This window comes from Salvelinus alpinus, chromosome 25, assembly GCF_045679555.1.
Source record: "Salvelinus alpinus chromosome 25, SLU_Salpinus.1, whole genome shotgun sequence".
Lineage (NCBI taxonomy): Eukaryota > Metazoa > Chordata > Actinopteri > Salmoniformes > Salmonidae > Salvelinus > Salvelinus alpinus.
Genome location: NC_092110.1, coordinates 12876803 through 12902551, shown reverse-complemented (window position 1 = coordinate 12902551; position 25749 = coordinate 12876803). Strand labels below are relative to the sequence as shown.

Here is a 25749-nt window from a genome sequence, read left to right as displayed (position 1 = left end):
AAGTGGATCTAACCTTCCACAGAGTTGCATTCTTTTCCAGAGAACGCATAGAGCCCCTAGTTATCCATTTTATACCATGGCTATAATTTAACACATTTACTGCCAGAAATGTTTTCATTTGCAGGTAGAAATGTGTTCAACATCCACTGAAGTAGCTAGCAAGTTTACTAGATAGCTACAGTGGATGCCTTGGTAACCAAACAAACAGACTTGCTCGTTTAGCTAACCAAATCTTCAGTCCTAGCTTGCTATTATTTAACAATGCCAATAATGTTTTCACTTCGACTTTTGCTTTCAAATGCAGCTCAAATATAGAACATGTAAGAATGAACTATAGCCATTGAATTCTACTGTGCTGATATACCGTGTGTTGTAGGGAAATAATGCATGCTCTAGAATGCCTTTCAAGCCAATCAGAAATGAGTATTCAACAATGCTATGTTATTAATAGCATTATAAACTGTGTGGTTCGAGCCCTGAATGCTGATTGTCTGAAAGCCGTGGTATATCAGACCGTATACCACAGGTATGACGAAACATTTATTTTTACTGCTCAAATTATGTTGGTAACCAGTTTATAATAGCAATAAGGCACCTTGGGGGTTTGTGGTATATGGCCAATATACCACACCCCCTCGTGCCTTATTGCTTAAGTAATATTGCAAGGGAGTGTGAACACGTGTGTGTGTGTGCGTGTGTGCGCGTGTGTGTACTGTATGTTTGAGGGGGAAGGAATTCATTAGAGGCAATGAGAGTGAACGGCAACAAATACACACACACACACACACACACACACACACACACACACACACACACACACACACACACACACACACACACACACACACACACACACACACACACACACACACACACACACACACACACACACACACACACACACCTGAACACATGGGGCAGCAGCTGCCCTCCACTATGGTGGGTTGGTGGCATGGCAGGGCGGGGCAGCTGACAGTAGAGCAGAGGGTCTGTCCCTGAAGGCAGTAGCAGTGTGTACAGCTGTCTATGTCCCAGCGCTCCTCGTCTGCATATGTCTTCCCATTGAAGTGGCACACGGCTCGCGGTGTGGCATCTGTCAGGAGACACGGGAGAAGATCAAATAGGATCAACCTTGGGGACAGGTAAATATATGGAAGATACTCATTCAGTAAACACGCAAACACAGACACACATGCAGACACACATACACACACAGACATGCACACGCACATGCACGTACACATGCACGCCAGCACACACGTTTGTTTTACCATCCTTGTGGGGACCAAACAATTTGTTCCCATTTAAAATCCTATTAAAACCCTAACCCTAACCCTTAACATTAACATAACCCTAACCTTAACGCCTAACTCCTAACTCTAATTGTAACCCTAACCCTAAACCTAACCACTAAGCCTAAAATAGCCTTTTTCCTTGTGGGTACCTGCGAAATGTCCCCACAAGGATAGTAAAACCTGCTTACTCTGCTTATCTCCCCACATTGTCTATAGTACAGGTAGGTCCAATTATGTGTGTGTGTGTGTCCCTGCATGTGTGTGTGCAGCATACCGAGGCAATAGGGGCAGCACTGTCCTTTGCGTAGCACGGGCCTGGCACAGCCAACGGGTGGGCAGGACTCTGAGAAGCAGCTGATCTGACCGTCCAGACACACACAGCTGGAGCAGGTGTTGGGCTTCCAGGACTCTGCTGCCAGGAAGATGTCTCCCTCCTCGTTCCTGCAGTAGCTGGGCATGCTGTCATTACTGGGAGACTGGGGAGTGATGGGCTCATCTGTAGAGGAGAGAGGGAGAAACACTCAGTCAGGTATGCTTTCAAAGATGTGTTCTTTAGATGTGACTGTAGCTCTTGGAAGCCAACAGAGCACCTAAGAACTGGTTCATCTGACAAGAATACATTGGTTGGATTCCAGGGCTTAATATATTGATGACATTCAAATGGTAGAATGTTCATCTTTGCGTCTTTGGTATATTCAGCTAAAACATCTCAAACAAACAGCTTAAAGATGCAATATGTAACTTTTTGGGCGACCCGACCAAATTCACATATAAATGTGAGTTATAGATCTGTCATTCTCATTGAAGCAAGTCTAAGAAGCGGTAAATCTGTTCTATGTGCACTATTTCTATACTAATATATTTCCCCATGGTTTAGATGGTACAATGATTCTCTACACGATACTTGCTTGTTTTGTCGCAAACTGAAATTAGGTGAACTATTCGAATTTTAGCAACCAGAAAATGCGGAGCGATTTCTGCATAGTGCATAGTGCATCTTTAAATATCCATGTGAGAGTTGAGTTGGTGGCCTTCCAGGCATCTCTGTGCTGTTACACTGTTTTACTCTGACAGAGGCCCAAAGCACCCCTGTCTGTTTCATGTTTGGTTTGGTTTGCTATGTCTCCATTTTCTCATGCACTATTCATGTCTCGAGCTCCATAACTTATGCATTATGCACATTCTTTTCTTTTTACTCGCTCTCTCTCTACATAGTTTGATTCTGGACTATTTACTCTCTCTCTCTCTCTCTCTCTCTCTTTCTCTCTCTCTCTCTCTCTCTCTCTCTCTCTCTCTCTCTCTCTCTCTCTCTCTCTCTCTCTCTCTCTCTCTCTCTCTCTCATTCTTGTTCTCTCCCAGTGTCTCTCTCTCTTTCCCCTCTGTGTCCCCCTCTCTCTCTCTCTCTGGCATAAACATTTGGCCATCCCTCTCTAGTTTGTTATGCCAGGCATACTATCTTTGTGCAGCCGTATTGTTGTATTGGAAATAGAGCCAAGGCAAATAGTAAACATTACAATAGCATCTCTCTCAATGCCAGGTCTTTGCAGCTATAATTTCCTTTAGGACCTCAGCTCAGTTAAGACTATCTTGAGACACTATCCCCTTTCACATTCATCTCTACCTTATATATATATACAGTGGGGCAAAAAAGTATTTAGTCAGCCACCAATTGTGCAAGTTCTCCCACTTAAAAAGATGAGAGAGGCCTGTAATTTTCATCATAGGTACACTTCAACTATGACAGACAAAATGAGGGAAAAAAATCCAGAAAATCACATTGTAGGATTTTTAATGAATTTATTTGCAAATTATGGTGGAAAATAAGTATTTGGTCAATAACAAAAGTTTATCTCAATACTTTGTTATATACCCTTTGTTGGCAATGACAGAGGTCAAATGTTTTCTGTAAGTCTTCACAAGGTTTTCACACACTGTTGCTGGTATTTTGGCCCATTCCTCCATGCAGATCTCCTCTAGAGCAGTGATGTTTTGGGGCTGTTGCTGGGCAACACGGACTTTCAACTCCCTCCAAAGATTTTCTATGGGGTTGAGATCTGGAGACTGGCTAGGCCACTCCAGGACCTTGAAATGCTTCTTACGAAGCCACTCCTTCGTTGCCCGGGCGGTGTGTTTGGGATCATTGTCAGCCCCAGATCGAGGGAGATTATCAGTGGTCTTGTATTTCTTCCATTTCCTAATAATTGCTCCCACAGTTGATTTCTTCAAACCAAGCTGCTTACCTATTGCAGATTCAGTCTTCCCAGCCTGGTGCAGGTCTACAATTTTGTTTCTGGTGTCCTTTGACAGCTCTTTGGTCTTGGCCATAGTGGAGTTTGGAGTGTGACTGTTTGAGGTTGTGGACATGTGTCTTTTATACTGATAACAAGTTCAAAAAGGTGCCATTAATACAGGTAACGAGTGGAGGACAGAGGAGCCTCTTAAAGAAGAAGTTACAGGTCTGTGAGAGCCAGAAATCTTGCTTGTTTGTAGGTGACCAAATACTTATTTTCCACCATAATTTGCAAATAAATTCATAAAAAATCCTACAATGTGATTTTCTGGATTTTTTTTCTTCTCATTTTGTCTGTCATAGTTGAAGTGTACCTATGATGAAAATTACAGGCCTCTCTCATATTTTTAAGTGGGAGAACTTGCACAATTGGTGGCTGACTAAATACTTTTTTGCCCCACTGTATATATGGCTTAGGGCTTAGGCTGCGTTTAAGCATAATGATGAGGCTGCCGTTCTCTATTACAACATAATATTATAGTTGCCACACAGACTCAGATACTGTATATAGAGACTCAAAGTGTTTCGAAGCCAACTTGAATAACCAACGGCTACTCAAACTCACCTGGGCAGTGAGGGCAGCAGGAGTCTTGCGTTCTGATTGGGCTCTGGCAGAGCAAGGGCGGGCACACCTCTGTCTCACACAGGACACGCCCACTGTGACAGGTGCACTGGGTGCAGGCGTCGATGTTCCACGTCTCCCCCTCCACAAAGTACTCTCCCCCCGGTGCCAGACACACTGACGAGTCCCCCAGGTCTGGCTTGTGGGAACTAGGCTCATCTGAGGGAGGAGAATGGAAGAGTGAGCACAGGGTCAAAGGTGAAACATATTGGAAACAGCTTTTTCATTAGTATGTACTGTATTATCAACAGTATCACCTATGAAACAATGAAGAAGATGGGAAAATCGGCAATATCTTTTCAGAAGAATTTCAGCTTTAAGATGATTTCAAGTATACACACCAACCATTCTTTCTAAGAATAGCCTACTACAAGTGCACAGTTGTTTCCTTATTTCATAAGGTTGTTTTAGGTTTCCTTACCTGGGCAGGATGGGCAGCACTGTCCAGCCCGTATGGCAGGGCTGTCGCAGGCTGGCACGGGGCACGAGATGAGGGTACACATCTCCCTGCCACTGTGGCAGTAACAGTCCCGGCAGCCATCGTGCCAGTTCTCCCCATTCTCGTGCCGTCTTCCATCCATGGACAGACATGAGCCCTTTTTCACTGATGGGGCGACTGATGAGGAGCTCTGGTCTGGAAGAGGACAAGTTTTAGAGATACAACTACCAGCATAACCCTAACCCTTACACTGTAAAGTACACTCTTAGAGAAAAGGTGCCATCTAGAACCTGTCCCCATAGGAAAACCCTTTCGCAGAACCTTCTATGATTCCCTTTTTTCTAAGTGTACAGTGTTAGGCGGAGCAATCACTGACTGGCTTACAGGATCAGGGGCCAACCAGGAACAAATCATTGTCAGGGAGAGAAAAAAACACCTTGATTAAAATCCTGTCGGAGATTCTGAGCCATACGGGGACGGATGCCCAATTTTACCAATTCAAAAGAAAGACAGATTTAAACGTTTTTCTCATTAAAAGAGATATGTTTTGAACCCTCATTCATTAATATTTGATAGGGAGTTCATTATTTAGTGCAAATCACAGCAGAACACAAGAGAAGTATCAATAATAGATCTGTGTGGAGGAGATGACCCCAGCCTGCCATCTGGTCACACCAAAGATGTAACAATATATCTCAAATGGCACCCTATTCCCTATATAGTGTACTACTTTTGACCAGAGCCCATCAAAAGTAGTATACTATTAAGGGAATAGGTTGCCTTTCATGACACATCCTTAGTCATATTCTACGTATATCCTCAACATCCATCACAACAAAAGTTTGGTTCTTTCTGATGGTGAAGGTAGCTGACTATGATGAGAACAAAAATAATAACCAGATGGCCTGTCTGGCAGCAAGAGACTACTCCAGACAACTCTCTATGGGTGTAATATGTGAAACAAGAAAACGCTGACAGCAGAATAGTTATAAGGTTTAGGTACTGGTAGTGGTTCTCCAAGTCTGACAGGGGAAAGAGAGGAGAGAGTTTGGAGAACTTTTGTATTTTATTAGCAGCATCTAAATTATGAACGCAAAAGTATCAAAGGTTATTAATAGATGGCACTCACCTCTGCACTGGCACTTCAGGCAGCCGAACTCGTCCTGCTGGAAGCCCATTGGACAGGGTTTGTCACAAGGTAACTCTGGACACTTCTTACAGCGGCAGATATCACAACCATGCTTGTTCTTTCTGATGGGAGTAGAGGAGAGAGAGGTTAACATCACTTATTCACAAGGTTGGAAAATATAGGTCCTAATTTCTATAGTATATGCTACAGTATCTGAAATGGAGAGCCTATAAAATCCACCTTTGCTGAGTGTGACGGCCCATGTCCACTAGGGATGATGTCAGGTGATAAAACAACGAAGGCCATTAATTTTCATTGAAAGTAAAGTGATGAGAAGCGAAGTGTCTGGGGGACCGTTGGACAATGCGAAAATGGCGTGGGGGCGTGAACAGGGAGAAAGCTGAATGTTATGCAAATACTCAGCGATATCGCGGTGCAATACACCGATCGAAGCTCACTATAGCTTCTAGCCCCTGCTAGATTGGCTCTTGATACCCAGCGCTACCTAGCATGCTGTTGGCTTGCTAGCAACCACATGACGAGCCACTCTGGACGAAGCTAGCGTGGCTATGCGAAGCATCACTGGTTATAGATCACAGCCGTGAGGGTGGCCAAAATGGCCATCACGGTGGGTGTTGCAGTGAGGAGGCCGAAAGGACATCAGTTTTTCTGCCAAAGGTTTGGGCTTTTATAGGCAATGTTGACAATAAATAGGCGCCAAAAGTGCTTAACATACGTACAAAGAGCAACAATAGGAAGAAGAGCAACATAAGTCACTGCACTGACCTAACCCAAGCCTCAATAATGCCTGACAGCAATGTGCATGAGCTGCGGCAAGTAGGCCTACAGTATAGTCTGACTTTCCCGCCAAAACAGGATATGAAAGGTTTAAGAATACATTGTACCCATAATGCATTTCATCATGGAACATATTGTACCATTTCACACTTCACTCAACATGTTTGCATGAACCACAACACAGTTGAGCTCTTGACCACCCTTCCGTTTGCCTGTCACAATCTCCGACCAGGAAACATGAAGGACCCCTCTACAATTAGCCTACGAGGACAAATAAAGTAAGCATTTACATTTCTTTAGCTTAACTTTATTGTTAATGATCATTAGTGATCACTTTGTAGTTATATTTTTAATCAACAAATGCAGCTCAGTATTGAACACCATTTTCACTTCACAACACATCCGTCATGCTGACCATCAACAGGACCCTGAACAGTTTCTACCCCCTCAAGGGTGTCCCCTCCTGTACTCCCTGTTTTCCAGGACTGCATGGCCACGCACGACTCCAACACTATTATCAAGTTTGCTGACGACACAACAGTGGTAGGACTGATCAACGACGACAATGAGACAGCCTATATGGAGGAGGTCAGAGACCAGGGCAACAACCTCTCCCTCAATACCAGCAAGGCAAATGAGCTGGTAGTGGACTACAGCAAACAGAGGGCGAGCTCCCTGCCATCCAAGACCTCTACTCCAGGCAGTGTCAGAGTAAGACTAGAATAGACTCTATTGCTGTTCTCTCAGCTATTGCACGGCAAGCGACACCAGTACACCAAGTCTGGAACCAACAGGAACCTGAACAGCTTCTACCCCCAAGTCATAATACTACTAAACAAGACTGCTAAATAGCTAATGGCTACCCGGACTACCTGCATTGACCCTACATACTTACACTGACATCCCAACACACACACTACATACACTCACACCTCAAACACACATAGCATGCACACACATGCATACTGACGCCACACACACACTCGTACCCCTGCGCATCGACTTGGTACTGGTACTGCCTGTATCTATCCATGTTACTTTTACTTGTTATTGTTATTCGTTATTCCCTGTGTATTTATTCCTCGTGTCACTATTTCTATTTTGTATTGCATTTTTTATCTTCATCTTAACTTTGCATTGTTGGAAAAGGAGACGTACATAGGAATTTCACTGTTAGTCTGCGCCTGTTGTTTACCATGCACGTGACAAATACAATTTGATTTGAGCCGCAAACAGAATGTTTGGTGCCAAAACCAAACTAACTGGCAAACCCTCATCGTTTTTTACATTTATTTTTAGCAGCAGCTTACAACAGTGCTTGTATTTCAGCCTACGGAAAAACAGTATACCAAATCACACTGTAAAATGGTAATCACACATCAATAGCAGTTGAATAAATAGCCAAAATACTGTGCCATTAAATTGACAAAAAAAACATGAATGACAGAAAATTGTGCTAAAATAAGACTGTGCATGCTACAGTGGTCTATAGTGAAAGTGAGAATATTAAGCTGTGATGGTTTCATCTCTCACCTCAATAAAACAACAGCACTGATTACAGGTGACGCCCGTCAACTTTTAGTTTGCCATTGTGTTTGTTTGTGTGACATGCTTTAATTTACAACAGCAAAAGTTTGTTTGCCATGGTATCTGTGTCATTAGTTTGACATGGTTTTTGCCATTGCATAGAGAGGTAAACACATAGCAAACAGTCACACAAACATTTGCATATCAGAGACAGGCAGTGTGCAGCACCAATGTCATCAGTTAAAACAAGGACAGAGATAAGAGTGTGTGTGTGTGTGTGTGTGTGTGTGTGTGTGTGTGTGTGTGTGTGTGTGTGTGTGTGTGTGTGTGTGTGTGTGTGTGTGTGTGTGTGTGTGTGTGTGTGTGTGTGTGTGTGTGTGTGTGAGAAAGAGGCGTTGTGTGAGTTCACACGCGTGTCAACAGATGGCACAAATGACTGGCCATGGGGACGTATCAAACAAACGCTTCGCTCTGTGGCTCGCCGCTCTGACCAGACAGAGTAGGGCACCTTTCCTTTCCTAAATAAAAATTCACGTTCCAAATCCCCTCTATCCCATCCAGGCCCTCCTCTATCCCTCCATCCTCCCCCTCTTCATCCCTCCCTCTCCTCCTTCCATCCTCCCTCTCCTGCCCACTCTCTTATCTCATGAATAATAAGATTGAGGAGGAACAGCCATGTACAATCCACATTTGGTTTGGTGATAAGGAGCTATCAAGGGCCATTTCAGTTGTGGGGAATATCAATAGAGTCTGTACGGAGAGGAGACGGCGGCCCATTGAATTATTCAAACTAAACACTTTGCTGCTCGAACATAGGGTGTAAGCTATAACTTTGGCGGCGCATAAATAGATATCTAAAATTAGAATCTTAGATGCAAGCATTCACGCCGTGCACACTCATTCATGAGAAAGGAATGGGAGAAAGATAGGGGGAGAGAGAGGAAGGGAGCGAGAGGGGGAGAGAGGAAGAGAGGAAGGGAGATGAGAGAGAGACAGAGAGAGAGAGAGCGAGAGAGAGAGAGAGAGAGAGAGGGTGAGAGAGAGAGAGCAACGATTGGTTCAATGCAGGCACAGACCAGTCGAGTAACACCTTTACTGTATGTGACAGACCATTGTTGAGGGAGAGTTTAGTTTATGATAGGAAGGTAAATGTGTGGACAGGACACTGCCTGCCACCTAAGCGTTTTACTCTGTCATATCCATAACTATTCTGTCATAATAATTCCTAGCAGGCCAGCTGGCTGGTTGGTCCACATCGCAGTTAAGATACAGGGCAGATGGATTATAGTGCAGGTGGACCGGCCTCCCCAGGGCCTTATAGAAAAGCTGCTAGCTGCCCACTAGAAAATCTGTTATGAAAGAGAAGGTGTACTACTATTACTACAAGGGACTAGGGGAGAAGCGGTCTTTAAAAGAGCAATCTGCAGTTGAAATAAAGCGGTCATCCGGTCATACAATTTACTTTGTTTAGAAACATTGGAGTAAAGAAATCTTATATTTTGGGTTTTGATGGGGTATGACAGTCTTATCTAAGCTCATGAAGTTATATTCTTCAAGAATCAATGGGTATGTATCATTATTTTTTGTCCAAAAATAGATAGTAGTAACTGCAGATTGTCCTTTTAAAGCCACAAACTGTAATTAGTGTTTCAGCAAAACAGCAGCCCCGCTATAAATCTATTCCGTGAAACAACTTTATATTTTGGCTTCTGATGGGGTAAGACAGTTGTACTATGAGCTTGTGAGGCAATTATAAGTTACATTCTTCAATAGTCAATATATCATTCATTAAAATGACCATTTAACATCAGTAACTATTGCAGATTGTACCTTTTAACTTGGCTGGGAGTGAAGGAGCCTTAGGGGTCCGGAAGTGAGTTAGACATATATCCGGAACCATTCTGAACTGCTGACACACATTATCTGCTTCTCTAACTATGGTAATGTAATAAATCAGTAGAGCTGATGTGGGGGGGAAATGATCTACAAGCTCATCAAATGGAGACTGAGATTGAGTCATACTATAATATTTTTGTTATTTTCAAACTAATTTAATCAGAAGGTGGTATGGCTGTTGGGCATGTGCTGTAATTGTCCATTTTTATACAGTGCTGTATATCAAAGCTTTTGTTTTATAGCTCTACACGTGAGTTTCTATGCACAGCAAGCATAGGAGGTATGAGCATGTGTGTGTGTGTGTGTGTATACCTTCTTAACCTGCAGACAAGATTCCTTAGTGAAAGCTGTAATAAATGATTTATTACTGATGTACCTCTGTGTAAATGGAAATCCGTGTATTCGGTCTGGTGAGCCTACATGCACGGTACTAGGGGCCAGATGCATTTGGAGAAGCTAAAAGAACATCCTGTTAGAAGATTAGCCCTTCAGTTTCACTATCAGAGGCTATCCTTTACGGTGTGCAACAGCAACACAGAAAACCCAATCAGTAACCTGGGTGAAGCTGTCAACTGCACACGCGATGCCGGTTTAGCCAAAATGAGTTGTGGAGAAGGAAAAAGTTCTCATTTTGTCCGTTTAGGAGTACAACTCACTTAAGCATAACAGGCAAAGCATGTAACCAGGGTAATTTGTGACGTACGTGTGAAGGAGCCGCGATTTCAATTACAATTGACCATCTGTCAGTCTGTCTAGCTCTGTGAAGATCTACTGCTTTATAACGGCTGAAAGGGACTGGCAAAAGTAGGCATCATTTACTCTGAAACGACGCCGATTTTGAACCGCTTCATATTTCAAAGCGTGGGGCGCTGGAATGAAAACTATATGATAATTGTGTGAGAGCAGGGAATCAGCATGTTTGTTATTAAGTGTGTCTGAGTGGGTAGAGTGTCGGTAAAGACAGCGGGAGAGGAAGAAGGACGGAGGTAGAGGGAGGGAGGGAGGGAGGGAGGGAGGGAGGGAGGGAAGTGCTGTCTTACATGAATCCGAAGGGGCAGGCCTTGTCACAAACCACAGCCTTACACTTCTTGGGTCTGGGGCGACACTGACATACGTCACAGCCGTGGGCATCTGTCTGCAGGCCGAATGGACACTTCAGGGTACAGTCAGAGGTCAGGGCACTGCACAGCTCTTCTCCTGTAGGGAAGACACAGACAGAAACACATCAGACATCAGTTTATAGCCAAAACCTAACAGTCATTTAATAGTTCTAAAAGTCCACTTATTCTTTTATGATCTGTGGCAATGGCTTAGAGGTGCATTAACTCATTTACATATCAATATGTCTTCATTGAGAGATACTCAAAATGAGGAATTGTTATTGAAACTCAGAAGTCATGACTTATGATAATGCTCTTTTCTGACAGGCAGGGATACAAAACATGAAACATCTTTGTTTTTAAAAACCCTTTCAAGATGTCTGAGTCTGCCCTCAGTGTTCCTTTAATCCATGTCTGATAATGTCCCAGACAGGTATCGTCATAGAAACAGTCAGACAGTCAGGAAGGAGAGAAAGAACACCAGAGAACAATGTCTCAATGTCATTGGCCCAGGGCGAGTTCTGTCCTCTGTATAAACCAATCCGGTGAGAGGAAATAATAGATATATTGCAAAACAGGCTTTACTGACCGAGACGTCAGACCAAACCACGTCGTGAACCAAACGGAAGAAAATGGACTGAAACAAGGACACGCCCTGGATTTGTGTAATAAGAAACTCACATTTTCATTTTACATTGGAAAACGTTTTAAAACGTATTCCGCTTTGTACCCTAATGAATATGGCCCAGTACTCACGTGTCTTGCAGTGGCAGGTGCGACAGCTGTTCAGGTTCTGTCGGAAGCCGTATAAGCAGTCCTTCTCTGACAGGGAGCAGTTCTCTAATGACTGGCAGGTAGGGGGCGCCATCGTAATGTAGGTGGGCTCTGAAGGAACCAACAAAAATCACACACACCACTTTGGAGGTAAGTCGACTGAGTAACATCACTCAACACACACTTACGACGCACAAGCGCACACACACACACACACGCACACGCACACGCACACACACACACACACACACACACACACACACACACACACACACACACACACACAAACACACAGCTTTGTTCTGGCATTATGACTAATAGGAGCCATCAGAGTCAAAAGCAATTTCTCCACAAACCCACACCTACCTTCCATTAAAGTGGGTAAATATCAGAGAACAATAGTTGAAAAAACCTGACAGCTATAATAATATCCTGTACAAAGGCACGACCAACTGCCCTCTGTGACCTGACTTCTCCACTCCTCCATCTAATGCATATCGCTTCACATTGAGGTGTCTGCATTTCAGTTCAGTTTGTTTGAATCCATTAAAAGATTATACAGCACTTAATCATATCGGAGGGCGTTGGCTGGCCATATTTCACAGTCATGGACACCAGCACACGGTTTAGTTATGACAGCTTTGAAAAATTCCTCCCTGATGCCTGTCACCCTGGCTGCCTGGCTGGCTGCTATCTGCTGTATGTGGCTCCTCTCTGCTGAGGAGGGGCCAGGACCAGTGCTGTTCTGTGATGATAAATATGAGGAGGGTTTACCAGGGTTGAAGAGGAGACCAGACCAGGAAGTCAAAGAAGGAGTGGGGAGGAAGAGGAGGACAGGGGAGGGAGAAAGATAGGAGGAGGTGGGAAGTAGGACAGGAGAAGGAAGATGGGGAGTAGGACAAGAGAAGGACAGGAGGAGGAAGAGGAGGTAGAGAGGAGGAAGAGGTGGGAAGGATGACAGGTGGTGGTGGGGAGGAGGACAGAAGGAAAAGGAGTTGGCCAGGAGGATTTAGGGGGAGGACAGGACAGTCAAGGTCAGAGGAGACACCAGTGAGTAACTGCGGCTTCTCTCTGAAGTAGATTATACTATCGTGAATGCAAATCACGTGTACGCTGGCCAGTCTAGTCTGTCACAAGAGACTATGAATGTAATGATGCACAAGATAAACATAGCAGTAGAAAGAAAACATTCTGACAATGCTAATAATGCATAGACAATGCTAAATCTACTGGAAACCATTTCAAAACAAAATGAATAGAAGCCTATGAGGACATTTAATTAAACAAAGGCAAACAAATGTGTTGCTGAAAAGTTGGGGTCACTTTGTGATGAATTCATTCCTGGTTAACACAAAAGGGCCAGGTAGGGAGGGAGAGAAGGTCTGTCTGAAAACAGCGCAGTGCCAATTATTCTGGAGGTGCGAATTTAATTAAGTCCCATCAGATAAAAGTAACAAAATGACACAATGCTCTTTTCCCATCTGCTTTCCCCTCAAGGTTATTTGTCTCTGATGAACGCCTCCATGCTTTTATTTCAGGACTTAGAGTTATTATGAATTAAGAATGAGCTCTCTCGCTCTGATTTCATTAACTTGCTACGACTTAGGGCTAAAACAAGGTGTCCCTGTTAACAAACAACTGGTGGGCAGGCTGAAAACAGCCTGGTAGGTACAGTAGCAGGGGCATGGCAATTCAAGGCATAAAACGAATGCATTGCCAAATAGACCACACAAAAACAGTGACAAAACACACATACGACCACAAAGCAAGCACCCCCCCTCCCCCCTCTCTATCCCCGGTGTAGGTGAGTTATCCCCCCCCCCCCACCGCTCTCTATCCCCAGTGTAGGTGAGTTATCCCCCCCCCCCCGCTCTCTATCCCCAGTGTAGGTGAGTTACCCCCCCCCTCCCCGCTCTCTATCCCCGGTGTAGGTGAGTTATCCCCCCCGCTCTCTATTCCTGGTGTAGGTGAGTTACACCCCCCCTCCCCGCTCTCTATCCCCTGTGTAGGTGAGTTAACCCCCCCCCCCCCCCATCCCCGCTCTCTATCCCCGGTGTAGGTGAGTTATCCCCCCCGCTCTCTATCCCCGGTGTAGGTGAGTTATCCCCCCCGCTCTCTATCCCCAGTGTAGGTGAGTTACCCCCGCCCCCCGCTCTCTATCCCCGATGTAGGCGAGTTACACCCCCCCTCCCCGCTCTCTATCCCCGGTGTAGGTGAGTTATCCCCCCCACTCTCTATCCCTGGTGTAGGTGAGTTACACCCCCCCTCCCCGCTCTCTATCCCCGGTGTAGGTGAGTTATCCCCCCCCCCCCCCCCCGCTCTCTATCCCCGATGTAGGTGAGTTACACCCCCCCTCCCCGCTCTCTATCCCCGGTGTAGGTGAGTTATCCCCCCCGCTCTCTATCCCTGGTGTAGGTGAGTTACACCCCCCTCCCCGCTCTCTATCCCCGGTGTAGGTGAGTTATCCCCCCCCCCCCCCGCTCTCTATCCCCGGTGGAGGTGAGTTATCCCCCCCCGCTCTCTATCCCCGGTGGAGGTGAGTTACCCCCCCCGCTCTCTATCCCCGGTGGAGGTGAGTTATCCCCCCCCGCTCTCTATCTCTGGTGTAGGTGAGTTATCCCCCCCCGCTCTCTATCCCCGGTGTAGGTGAGTTATCCCCCCCCGCTCTCTATCCCCGGTGTAGGTGAGTTATCCCCCCCCCCCCCCCCCCCGCTCTCTATCCCCGGTGGAGGTGAGTTACCACCTCCCCGCTCTCTATCCCCGGTGTAGGTGAGTTATCCCCCCCGCTCTCTATCCCCGGTGTAGGTGAGTTATCCCCCCCACTCTCTATCCCCGGTGTAGGTGAGTTATCCCCCCCGCTCTCTATCCCCGGTGTAGGTGAGTTATCCCCCCCGCTCTCTATCCCCGGTGTAGGTGAGTTATCCCCCCCGCTCTCTATCCCCGGTGTAGGTGAGTTATCCCCCCCACTCTCTATCCCCGGTGTAGGTGAGTTATCCCCCCCGCTCTCTATCCCCGGTGTAGGTGAGTTATCCCCCCACTCTCTATCCCCGGTGTAGGTGAGTTATCCCCCCCGCTCTCTATCCCCGGTGTAGGTGAGTTATCCCCCCCACTCTCTATCCCCGGTGTAGGTGAGTTATCCCCCCCACTCTCTATCCCCGGTGTAGGTGAGTTATGTAGCATTAAACGTTAAGCATGGCAGAGGACTCCAGAGGGCTTCATTCCAATGTGACAGCCTTGATTTGCTTAATTACACACTGTGTGTCTGGCACAATAACCACCCTGACAGAGAGGGGGTGTCACCTTGAGGAAACCAGCTCTCCTAACAAATAATAATTAGGAAATAAAAATGCATAAAGCACTGGCCTGGCTGTGGGGGAGCTAAATGAAGCTGCCGGGAGCAGAGGGTCGTGTGCCCTGGGGCCGCTGGGACAAGGGCAGGTCTGTGTGTGTGTTTGTGTGCGTGTGTGGACTGCCTGGGAGGGACAAGGGCAGGGGTGACAGTGGCAGGACCTGGCTTCTGTTTACCTGGTGTTCCCAGAGGCCCAGTACATACAGAGGACCAGACCCAGTACACACAGAGGACCAGACCCAGTACACACAGAGGACCAGACCCAGTACACACAGAGGACCAGACCCAGTACACACAGAGGACCAGACCCAGTACACACAGAGGACCAGACCCAGTACACACAGAGGACCAGACCCAGTACACACAGAGGACCAGACCCAGTACACACAGAGGACCAGAGCCAGTACACACTAAGGACCAGACCCAGTACACACAGAGGATCAGACCCAGTACACACTAAGGACCAGACCCAGTACACACAGAGGACCAGACCCAGTACACACAGAGGACCAGACCCAGTACACACGCAATACATAGCAATGACAACACAGCTCACACTGACTGACCCCCCCACAGGTAGAAAGCTGACGGGCTCCAACAGGCAACGTATTGTACTACTGCAACTGCCACACTGTCGGTGACTATCTGGGTGTAAATCAATCTAAACAACCAGTGTAATTGTGTTAGAGTAATATTTGACGTTACAAATACAGTAGACGAGACAATCCCATTGATTGTTCCTCAGATGATTCTACATGGCAGGGAAATCAGGCTGAGGTCCTAACCAGTGAGCTGCGGGGGTTCTATATAAAGGGTAGCCAGCTACACATCACCAATGTCAGGAGTCTTTGTTAAGGAGGCAGAGCAAGATCATTAAAGGGATAACGATGTGAGGGCATGCATTAAACTGTGCTGCTCACTGTCTTCTCTCTCAGACTATCTCTCATCCCCCACCAAGACACAATGGTCAATATCTCCAATAGTGACATTGTAAAACCCATCTTACAGTATCATACAAAAACTCATCCCATCCATGAATGGAATACAAATATGAATAGGTGTTGGGGAGAAATCACATGTTGCAATCGGTTCCAATCTGTTCCAGTCTCTCTCCAACCACTGTTGAAATTGAAGTCAATCAAAGCCAAGCCTAGTGACTTAAAACATGATGCTCCACAGAGATTCAATTCCCCTATCAGTAAATGTAATTGCTGTAAATGTGTGAGAGCGCGAGCATATCAAAGAAGGGAATAATATCTATATCTATCTCTGCTTTGATCTGAAAAACCCTGGAAACGTATTGCTCAAAAAAGCCAGACGAGGAGGGCAGAACACACACAAAATCACAACCAGCAACACAGATATCTTACTGGGTTTAATAGCAGTGAGTGAACAATGTTGTGTTTATTGTGCCCATTTTACTTAACACTGATGCTCCAGTTATACGGTCTATCAAATAAATACACATGATCTGTTTTTATTAATATCACCATTCAGGGTGCATGGCCAGGCATGTGGCGGTTGGGTTAGCGTGGGAGGACTGAGGGATGCATCCTACCTCCACACCCTACCTGCCTCTCTCTCCCTAGATTTGAGGCTCGGTCACTCAAACACGCATAATTGCTTCAGAGGCAGATAGGCGCATAAAAGATTAATGGAAGGGGGTGGAGGTGGGGGTGAGCGTGAGTGGTTCTGCCCACCATGGGGCAGAGGTAAAGGGGCCTGCAGGCATTGAGACATGGCATGGCCCACTGCCCTCTACTCTCCCTGTCCTTCCTGTGCTCAGTCAGGATGCATCCGTCCCCTCTCCCTCCCTCCCTCACCCTCCATCAATCCATCCATCCATCTAACCTCCCCTACCTCCCCTGTTCCCTCTCTCCCTCCCTCCCTCCATCCCGTTCCTACCCACCCCAGGTCCTCATTAGAGAAGACAGGGGTGAAAATGACCCCAGGCCAGTGGAACTAGCTACCTAATTTGAGATCTTTGCATCCTGATTAGAAATCAAAACTCACCACTGGGTCGAGCTTGTAATGTATAATGTTGTTGACTTGTTATTCATTGATTGTGTTTTAAAATGATTTGATAGTCCGATAGTGTACTGTTTAATTGGAGGGAGAAGAACCCATGAGGGGAAATATGAATTTGAAGTGATATGAGGATAATTTACCAAGTCCCCTGGCTGTCCCTGTTGGATCATCCATCCACTGACTCCTTTAAATACAAACACTATTCATTACCCCAGATATATCCATATCTGCTAGGTGAAGCATGCTAGGCTACAGTAGCGCATGTTAACGCTAAAAGGGGTCTTACAACTCATTGTTTTGCAGCTAACAATGCTAAGCTGTAACTAAGTATCCATACAGTATCTTGCATCACTGATTCTGGCAATTACTCACTCGTGAAGCTTTGTTTCATCGGGACTTCCACCTACCAAGGTTTGACTGGTTATGATTAACGCCTATACATGCTTGGTAACAGGCCATTTGACACAGTGCTAAGTCCATAGATAGTGTTCCTGGTATCCATAAGATAAGGGAATATACTGTACCACAACCATGGTACCGAGCTACCAAGGTAAAAGTGATTATAATCAACCGTGATCTTCACCTACAGTACCATCGATCCAATATCTGCTCTACTCTGTGTGTGTGTGTGTGTGTGTGTGTGTGTGTGTGTGTGTGTGTGTGTGTGTGTGTGTGTGTGTGTGTGTGTGTGTGTGTGTGTGTGTGTGTGTGTGTGTGTGTGTGTGTGTGTGTGTGTGTGTGTAATATAGAAACCGGCAGCATACTAGACTGGACTAGTCCCTTGTACCCTAGATGTAATCTCATCAGTGATAGTAAGCCAGAGAGAGCCTCACAGATACACACACAGCAACATCCCCAGATAGCTTTGCAAAAATCCATACTACAGACTTGCCTAATAAAAGATTATGATTCCGTAAGCCTCTAAGCTCACTGCTTCCACTAACCAGACAAACGAGCAACAAGATGCAGCCCTAGTCCCCAGTGTGGACCGAGCTGGTCTTTCCAAACCAATATGAAAAACACATTGGAGGATAGAGGAGACAGTCATGTGGTATTCTGAGCAGGGCATAATAAATAACGCAATAACGCAGTGCATAATGTTAGGGAAAAAGAACACCAGGAAGGTTTGAGGATTGTGGGTGTGTGTGTGTGTGTGTGTGTGCGCGTGTGTGCGTGTGTGTGCGTGTTGTCACTGTTTGTATGCAGCTTGCTGCTGGGTGACACCGGCGGTAGTGAAGCCAAGCCACACACCTGCTAACTGAAAGGATGTGATTCTGCTCAGACTCAGAGGCAGATTTCCCTAGCCGGGCTGATTTGGAGCTGCTCATAGACTACTGTACGGTTCAACTGCTACTGTCTGACTACTGACTCGGATGTTGGGATTTTACCAGGGACTAAACAAAAACGTTAACATTGGAATCAGCACAGACCCTATCTGTCCACAGAGACACACTGCACTGCCAAGTACATCAAACATACAGTCAAACAAATACACAGGTCCATACAAAGAAACATGAAGCAAAACTGTACACAACGGCAGAGAAAGAGAGAGAGAGAGAGATAGAGAAGCAGACAAAGGGAGAGACTTCAGCTGAGAGAAAGAGGCAAGACATAGAGACAGAGAGAAAGTAAGACAGAGAAACAGAGATTGAAACCGACACAGCTAGCAAGAGAGATAGAAATAGACAACAGATGGAGATGCAACCAGACAGTGGCAATGATACGGACACAAACAGAGACAGACAGGGTGAGGTGAGAGGGCACGTCGGGTGGAGGTGTGTGTGGCGCTCCTTATCCACACACACACGCCCGCGCACGCACGCACGCACGCACGCACGCACACACACACACACACACACACACACACACACACACACACACACACACACACACACACACTTACCCTCACACACTGGGCAGCACTCTCCTGGTACAGTCACAGGGTTGAGGCAGCTGTGCCCGCAGGCGGCAGCCACACACCGGGCGTTGCCGCTCACACACTGGCAGAACGTACAGTCGTCCTCACGCCAGTGGTCTCCGTGTGCGAGGATCTCCCCGCTCACGTAGCAACCGGCAAAGTTCAGGACTGGGTAGATGGGGTCTGGAAAAGAGATGGAGAACATATTGATGAAGATAAAAGACCAAAAAGGTTACAGTTTAGAGTTTAAAGTCGAGATGAAAGTTGCGCGAACTTGAGAATGGCTTTTGAAAGCATTCACATCTCCTCTCACCAACCTTGAAAAAAGCAGCAATTTGAAAATCTTTTATGTGGTGCTCTGAAAATGTACTGCATTGTCTGATGGATTCCAAGGTCACACTGCAAAACATGTGATACCATCATGAATATATGTTTTATATTCAGTCATGTATTCTTAAATACAGAGCTAACGACACACTATCTTCAGCTTGAAATGGAGCTTTCTTACATGTCTGTCAGTGTGTTTTCACACCTGTGTGTATGAGTGTGTGCATGTGCACTCTGTGTGTGTGTGTGTGCTCTGTGTGTGTGTGTGTGTGTGTGTGTGTGTGTGTGTGTGTGTGTGTGTGTGTCTGAACCAAAGATAGTCAGTCAAAGAGGGGCTGAGTGATGAGCATAAGGGAGGACAACTGACTGAGTGACTGTTTAAGCCCTCTCATCATTCTGCCTTTGATTGCGTGCAGCTGCATATTGTCACGGCGGTGTAGGCGTTTGGCGTTCGCCTCGGCTCATCTCTCTCCTGATATTTATTGATGCTCTGCACTCGCCCTTTACCAAAGGCACTCATTTGAGATGATATGAAATGCTTTGGTCTCAGCAGACTGTCCTTTCTGTTGCCACGTCTCTGCACGTTAGAAACCTAGGTAACCTTGGTCATCGGCTTGATCACCATCCGGATACATACAATAGTGAGTCATGCAAGGATGAGGTCTGGTTTGGTGATTCCCTTTAAAGGGAAAGTTCAGGACACAGACTCCCTCTCTATTCACAAAGAGTCGTGTCAGAGTAGGAGTGTTGATATAGGATCAGTTTTGCCTTTCAGATCATGATGAATAGGATGATATAGACATTGGCGACCTGATTCTAGTTCAGCACTCCTACACTGAGATTTTTAAATACAAAACCAGATCACCATTAATGAGAAATCCCATAATAGTCACTGTTTAGGAACTGAATCAGGCAGGGATTAGTCAGGGGCCAAGTCATTTGGTGAGGAAGTCATACCTTCACAGACAGGGCAGCACTCCCCCTCAGGGACGTAGTAGCGTTCACAGTGCAAGACGCCACACTGGGCGGTGAAGCACACCGACACCCCTCCCTGACATCGACAAAAGCGGCAGGCGTCCATTCGGAACATGTCTCCGTCATGGTACTCCGACCCGTTGAAGCTGCACGTTGGTTTGGTCTCTGGAGAGGAGAGAATTTATGATGAGACAAATGAATCAATCAAATATCCTTTTTTACATCAGCGGTTGCCACTAAGTAGTTTTACAATATTCCGCCTTGACCTCAAAGAGCAAGCAGAAGCGGAGGCACATTGTTGGGGAAACACTTCCTTTCAGGATCATTTAGTATGCCCACTGACTGAGCGACAGCTAAGAACACAATTTTTTTTTTTAAGTAGGAACAAAATAGGAAAACTTTATAACGATGACAAAAGTGGTCCAAAACTCCCACCAGACAGCTAGCATGGTGATGATGTACAGTATTTGTCTGAGAGAAAAGCTGTTGTAAAGATTCGGCAGGGTTTCAGACGGCGATGGAATTGGTCTCCATGGCAACACAAAGTGCAAAATTCACCTTTTAGCCCGGTGCTTGATATAATGCCTACAGTGGAGAGTGTGTGTCAAATAAGGCCATGCATGAGCGACAGATCATTAACTATAGTACCTTCAGATGTAGGGAACTGTAGGTACACCTCAACCCTATAAGAAGACGTTCGACGCAAGACCGCAAGACACACACATGCACCCACCAAACACAAAGTTCTTAACAATTCACAACTGTCAACTCATTTGATCGCTCTCCAACATGACACAACTCTCTTATCTCTAATCCATCTCAGGAGGAGTCTGTTCTCTCCATGAGCAACTGGTAATTTCCCCGTCCTCTTCAGCTATTAAAAGTCCACGGCTTTGGACCGTTTAAAGCTTTTCTGGTCCAAAAAGATTTGAAAACCCAGAAGCATTTAATCTAGTGCAGCTGTATCAGAGAACAGTTAATTCCCAGGAATCAATGGGACAGGAAAATTGGTTTCTACATGTTTACAATTACAGTGCCTGCCAATATGGCATGTGGGGTCTTTCATTTTCTGCTACTAATTTTGTCAATTAGTTGTGGTTCAATGAATAACAACGTGAGGGGGCGATACTGCATGCATGGTTGTCACACTAGTGAGGGCTGTGAATTCACTCAACAATTTTCTAATCAGGCCCACTTCTGTTCATATATTCTCAGCTGCTGTTCCGTGTGTGTGTGAGCACCTCCCTCCTCGTATTGACTGCTACTGTATGGTGTGTATAAAGCACTGGGCGGTGTGTGTGTGCATCTGGCGTCGAATTGAATAAATAGGAGGACGGTGTAACAGATATACATTCCTAATGGTTTACTGTCGATTGTGATTGCATCAGTGTGTAGGTGTCATGCAAGGACATCCCTGTACAAGGCGTACAATACATACAATTAATGTATTTCAGGAGCAGTGTTCCAAGGTTCTGTTTGTGATTCATACCTGTATTTGTAGTATTCGTGTTTTCTTTCAAATATATTGAGCATTTGATGAGCCAACCTGGAGTGCAGGTGATGGAGATTTGCGGGGTGTGCACTTTTGGGACAATTCCATTGCATCAGGTAAACTCAATCAAGAACAGGTCAAAGTACTTGGAAGAAAATAAATACTATCTGAACCCATAGTCTATTCCATCCACAGTACAGTATGTGATCTGTGCTCTAGTTACAGTAGTGGGTTCTGTAAGACAGAGTAGGTCATGACTGTTCTGTATCAGTGCTGGGGGCTCCAGGGCTGCAGGCTGTAGTGGAACAGAGCTAACTGGAAGAGCTGTAGGACCAGCTGTGGGCTGGTCCTGGCTAATTAAGAGGAACATGACGGATGGCAATGCAGGCATCGCACAACTTCCTTCCCAGATGTTCACTGAGTGCCTGACTCTTGGGTATTATTCCCTTTATAAATGAAACAGTTAACCGCTGGCACATGAATACCACAGGCCAGCAACACTATAGGCAAGCACAGCAAAACACTGTACTGTGTTAGGTGGCACCAAGGACACAGGAGACTCTGATGTTGTTCTTGTTGGGGGTTTTCTCCCAAATAGGAAACAACACATCCATACTATAGGCGTGTGATTGGACAGGGCCAGAGCAGGTCCCCTGGGACTATAATTTCCCAAATATACATCTTGATTTAAAGCACTGTGACCATCCTGTTCACAGCTGTGCTTCAGCGTGTTATTGGTTCACTGCAGTAATGACTAAACCAATCAGAGGTTAGGGTTAGAGAGAGTTCCTTCCTGTTCACAGCTGTGATTCACCGTGTCATTGGTCCGTTGCTGCAGTGATGATGCATTTGAAGCGCATGATTATTCTCCACATGATTATTCTCCACATGGTTATTCTCCACATGGTTATTCTCCACATGGTTATTCTCCACATGGTTATTCTCCACATGGTTATTCTCCACATGGTTATTCTCCACATGATTATTCTCCACATGATTATTCTCCACATGGTTATTCTCCACATGGTTATTCTCCACATGGTTATTTTAACCATGAGAATTAATGGGTCTTGGAGACTGACTGACTGTGTATGCAGTTTGATTGAGCAAAAACCAAGCTGAATCCATAGTCTGATTCTCCATAGAGCTTATCTCCTTCTTCCCACACATAAGCAGGATGAGGTTTGCAGACAAAGGCAATAATTTTACAAGTTGTGGATTTTGATTGTTGCTGAGTGTTTTGGGACCTTCCTCTCTCAATAGACGTATCATTTGGCATTTGAACTGCATCCATGACTGGGATATTTTTAGTATTACATTGTTATTTATTACTGCATTGTTGGGTTCAGAGCTGGCAACAAAGGCATTTCACTGTACTTGTGCATGTGACATTAAAACTAGAAATGTGATAATCATAATACCAGTATGTTTCTGCATTGTTTGGTGGGAATAGTTTTCCAACATGGAATGAATGGGTTTCCAGATTTTGGCGCCATTTGGGCTTTTCGGATTTTGGTTGAATGGAACGACCATTTAGCTGCCAGACTAAAACAGTAAAACCTTATTTTTCTGGCAATATCAATCCAAAAATGCCATCCAAGGTGTCTGTCTCGTGGTGATTTCATTTTTATGAGCCTTCACAGAAGGGAATTCTTAAGGGGCTAACTGCATCCAAAAGCATTTTCATATTTCATATTTCCATTTGGAACACACGTCAGGGTCGCCCGTCTGGCCTGCCGAAAATGATGTCATCAGTTCTAGTGGCTCTAGTGTGCGGGTATGCAAGCGAGGAGGCGTGCGTGTGTCTGTCTAATGGACAGCTTCCTGCCTGGATATATGCCTGCTGCAAGGATACAGAGCACTGACGGTGAACGTTTGACAGAAATGTGTTGGTTTTTAATCATAAAGAAATCCCTGTTATTGACTGCATTTTCACCCCGTAGACGTGGTTGAATATATTAAGCATATACAGTAGCTAGATCCAGCAAGCTACAGCCATATAAATATTCTCAACTCAGCAAAAAAAGAAACGTCCCTTTTTCAGGATATCCAAATAACTTCACAGATCTTCATTGTAAATGGTTTAAACACTGTTTCCCATGCTTGTTCAATGAACCATAAACAATTAATGAACATGCACCTGTGGAACGGTCGTTAAGACACTAACAGCTTACAGACGATAGGCAATTATGAAAACATAGGACACTAAAGAGGCCTTTCTACTGACTCTGAAAAACGGCAAAAGAAAGATGCCCAGGGTCCCTGCTCATCTGCGTGAATGTGCCTTAGGCATGCTGCAAGGAGGCATGAGGACTGCAGATGTGGCCAGGGCAATAAATTGCAATGTCCGCACTGTGAGACGCCTAAGACAGTGCTACAGGGAGACAGGACGGACAGCTGATTGTCCTCGAAGTGGCAGACCACGTGTAAGAACACCTGCACAGGATCGGTACATCAGGTACAGGTACAGGGTGGCAACAACAACTGCCCGAGTTACACCAGGAATGCACAATCCCTCCATCAGTGCTCAGACTGTCTGCAATAGGCTGAGAGAAGCTGGACTGAGGGCTTGTAGGCCTGTTGTAAAGCATGTCCTCACCAGACATCACCGGCAACAACGTCGCCTATGGGCACAAACCCACCATCGCTGGACCAGACAGGACTGGCAAAAGGGCTCTTCACTGACGAGTCGCGGTTTTGTCTCACCAGGGGTGATGGTCGGATTCACATTTATCGTCGAAGGAATGAGCATTACACCGAGGCCTGTACTCTGGAGCGGGATTGATTTGGAGGTGGAGGGTCCGTCATGGTCTGGGGTGGGGTGTCACAGCATCATCAGACTGAGCTTGTTGTCATTGCAGGCAATCTCAATGCTGTGCATTACAGGGAAGACATCCTCCTCCCTCATGTGGTACCCTTCCTGCAGGCTCATCTTGACATGACCCTCCAGCATGACAATGCCACCAGCCATACTGCTCGTTCTGTGCGTGATTTCCTGCAAGACAGGAATGTCAGTGTTCTGCCATGGCCAGCGAAGAGCCCAGATCTCAATCCCATTGAGCACGTCTAGGACATGTTGGATCGGAGGGTGATGGCTAGGGCCATTCCCCCCAGAAATGTCCGGGAACTTGCAGGTGCCTTGGTGGAAGAGTGGGGTAACATCTCACAGCAATAACTGGCAAATCTGGTGCAGTCCATGAGGATGAGATGCACTGCAGTACTTAATGCAGCTGGTGGCCACATCAGATACTGACTGTTACTTTAGATTTTGACCCCCCCTTTGTTCAGGAATACATTATTCCATTTCTGTTAGTCACATGTCTGTGGAACATGTTCAATTTATGTCTCAGTTGTTGAATCTTGTTATGTTCATGCAAATATTTACACGTTACATTTGCTGAAAATAAACGCAGTTGACAGTGTGAGGACGTTTCTTTTTTTGCTGAGTTGATATCCCCATAGTATTGCTGCCATAGCTCTGTTGATCCACAATCCACCTCCATAAAACCAAGCCAAACAACCGTTCAAACGGTAAACACTAAAGCAGGATCAGGCCTTTGAATCCTGGATCCCTCAGATGGAACTCACCATTATGTGACTGAAAAGTTAGAGTTTGGCAGGCAGCATATTACAGACAGCCAGGGCTATGAAACATCGATACTTTCTTCTATGGCCAAAGTGTTCATTCCCATTGGACATGCTCAAAAACACTCTTATTGCCAATGTGTTCCCCTTGGACATGCTCAAAGAAAGTCCTGCTCTCAGGTAGAGAAAAATATCCTCTTATTGG

At 45.6% G+C, this 25749-nt stretch overlaps 1 protein-coding gene across 2 annotated transcripts in view; it reads right to left on the bottom strand.

Annotated features, from left to right (window-relative positions):
• LOC139553382 (cysteine-rich motor neuron 1 protein) overlaps window positions 1-25749 on the bottom strand; it is a 129994-nt gene that overhangs the window by 6065 nt on the left and 98180 nt on the right. For both annotated transcript variants that reach the window (XM_071365658.1, XM_071365657.1), the window contains exons 6-14: window positions 20450-20632; window positions 19151-19348; window positions 11853-11981; window positions 11037-11193; window positions 5776-5897; window positions 4629-4841; window positions 4151-4366; window positions 1570-1791; window positions 905-1093 (exon numbers count right to left, since the gene is read on the bottom strand). In XM_071365658.1, the coding sequence (XP_071221759.1) occupies window positions 905-1093; window positions 1570-1791; window positions 4151-4366; window positions 4629-4841; window positions 5776-5897; window positions 11037-11193; window positions 11853-11981; window positions 19151-19348; window positions 20450-20632 (1629 nt within the window). The remainder of the gene's footprint in view (window positions 1-904; window positions 1094-1569; window positions 1792-4150; window positions 4367-4628; window positions 4842-5775; window positions 5898-11036; window positions 11194-11852; window positions 11982-19150; window positions 19349-20449; window positions 20633-25749) is intronic.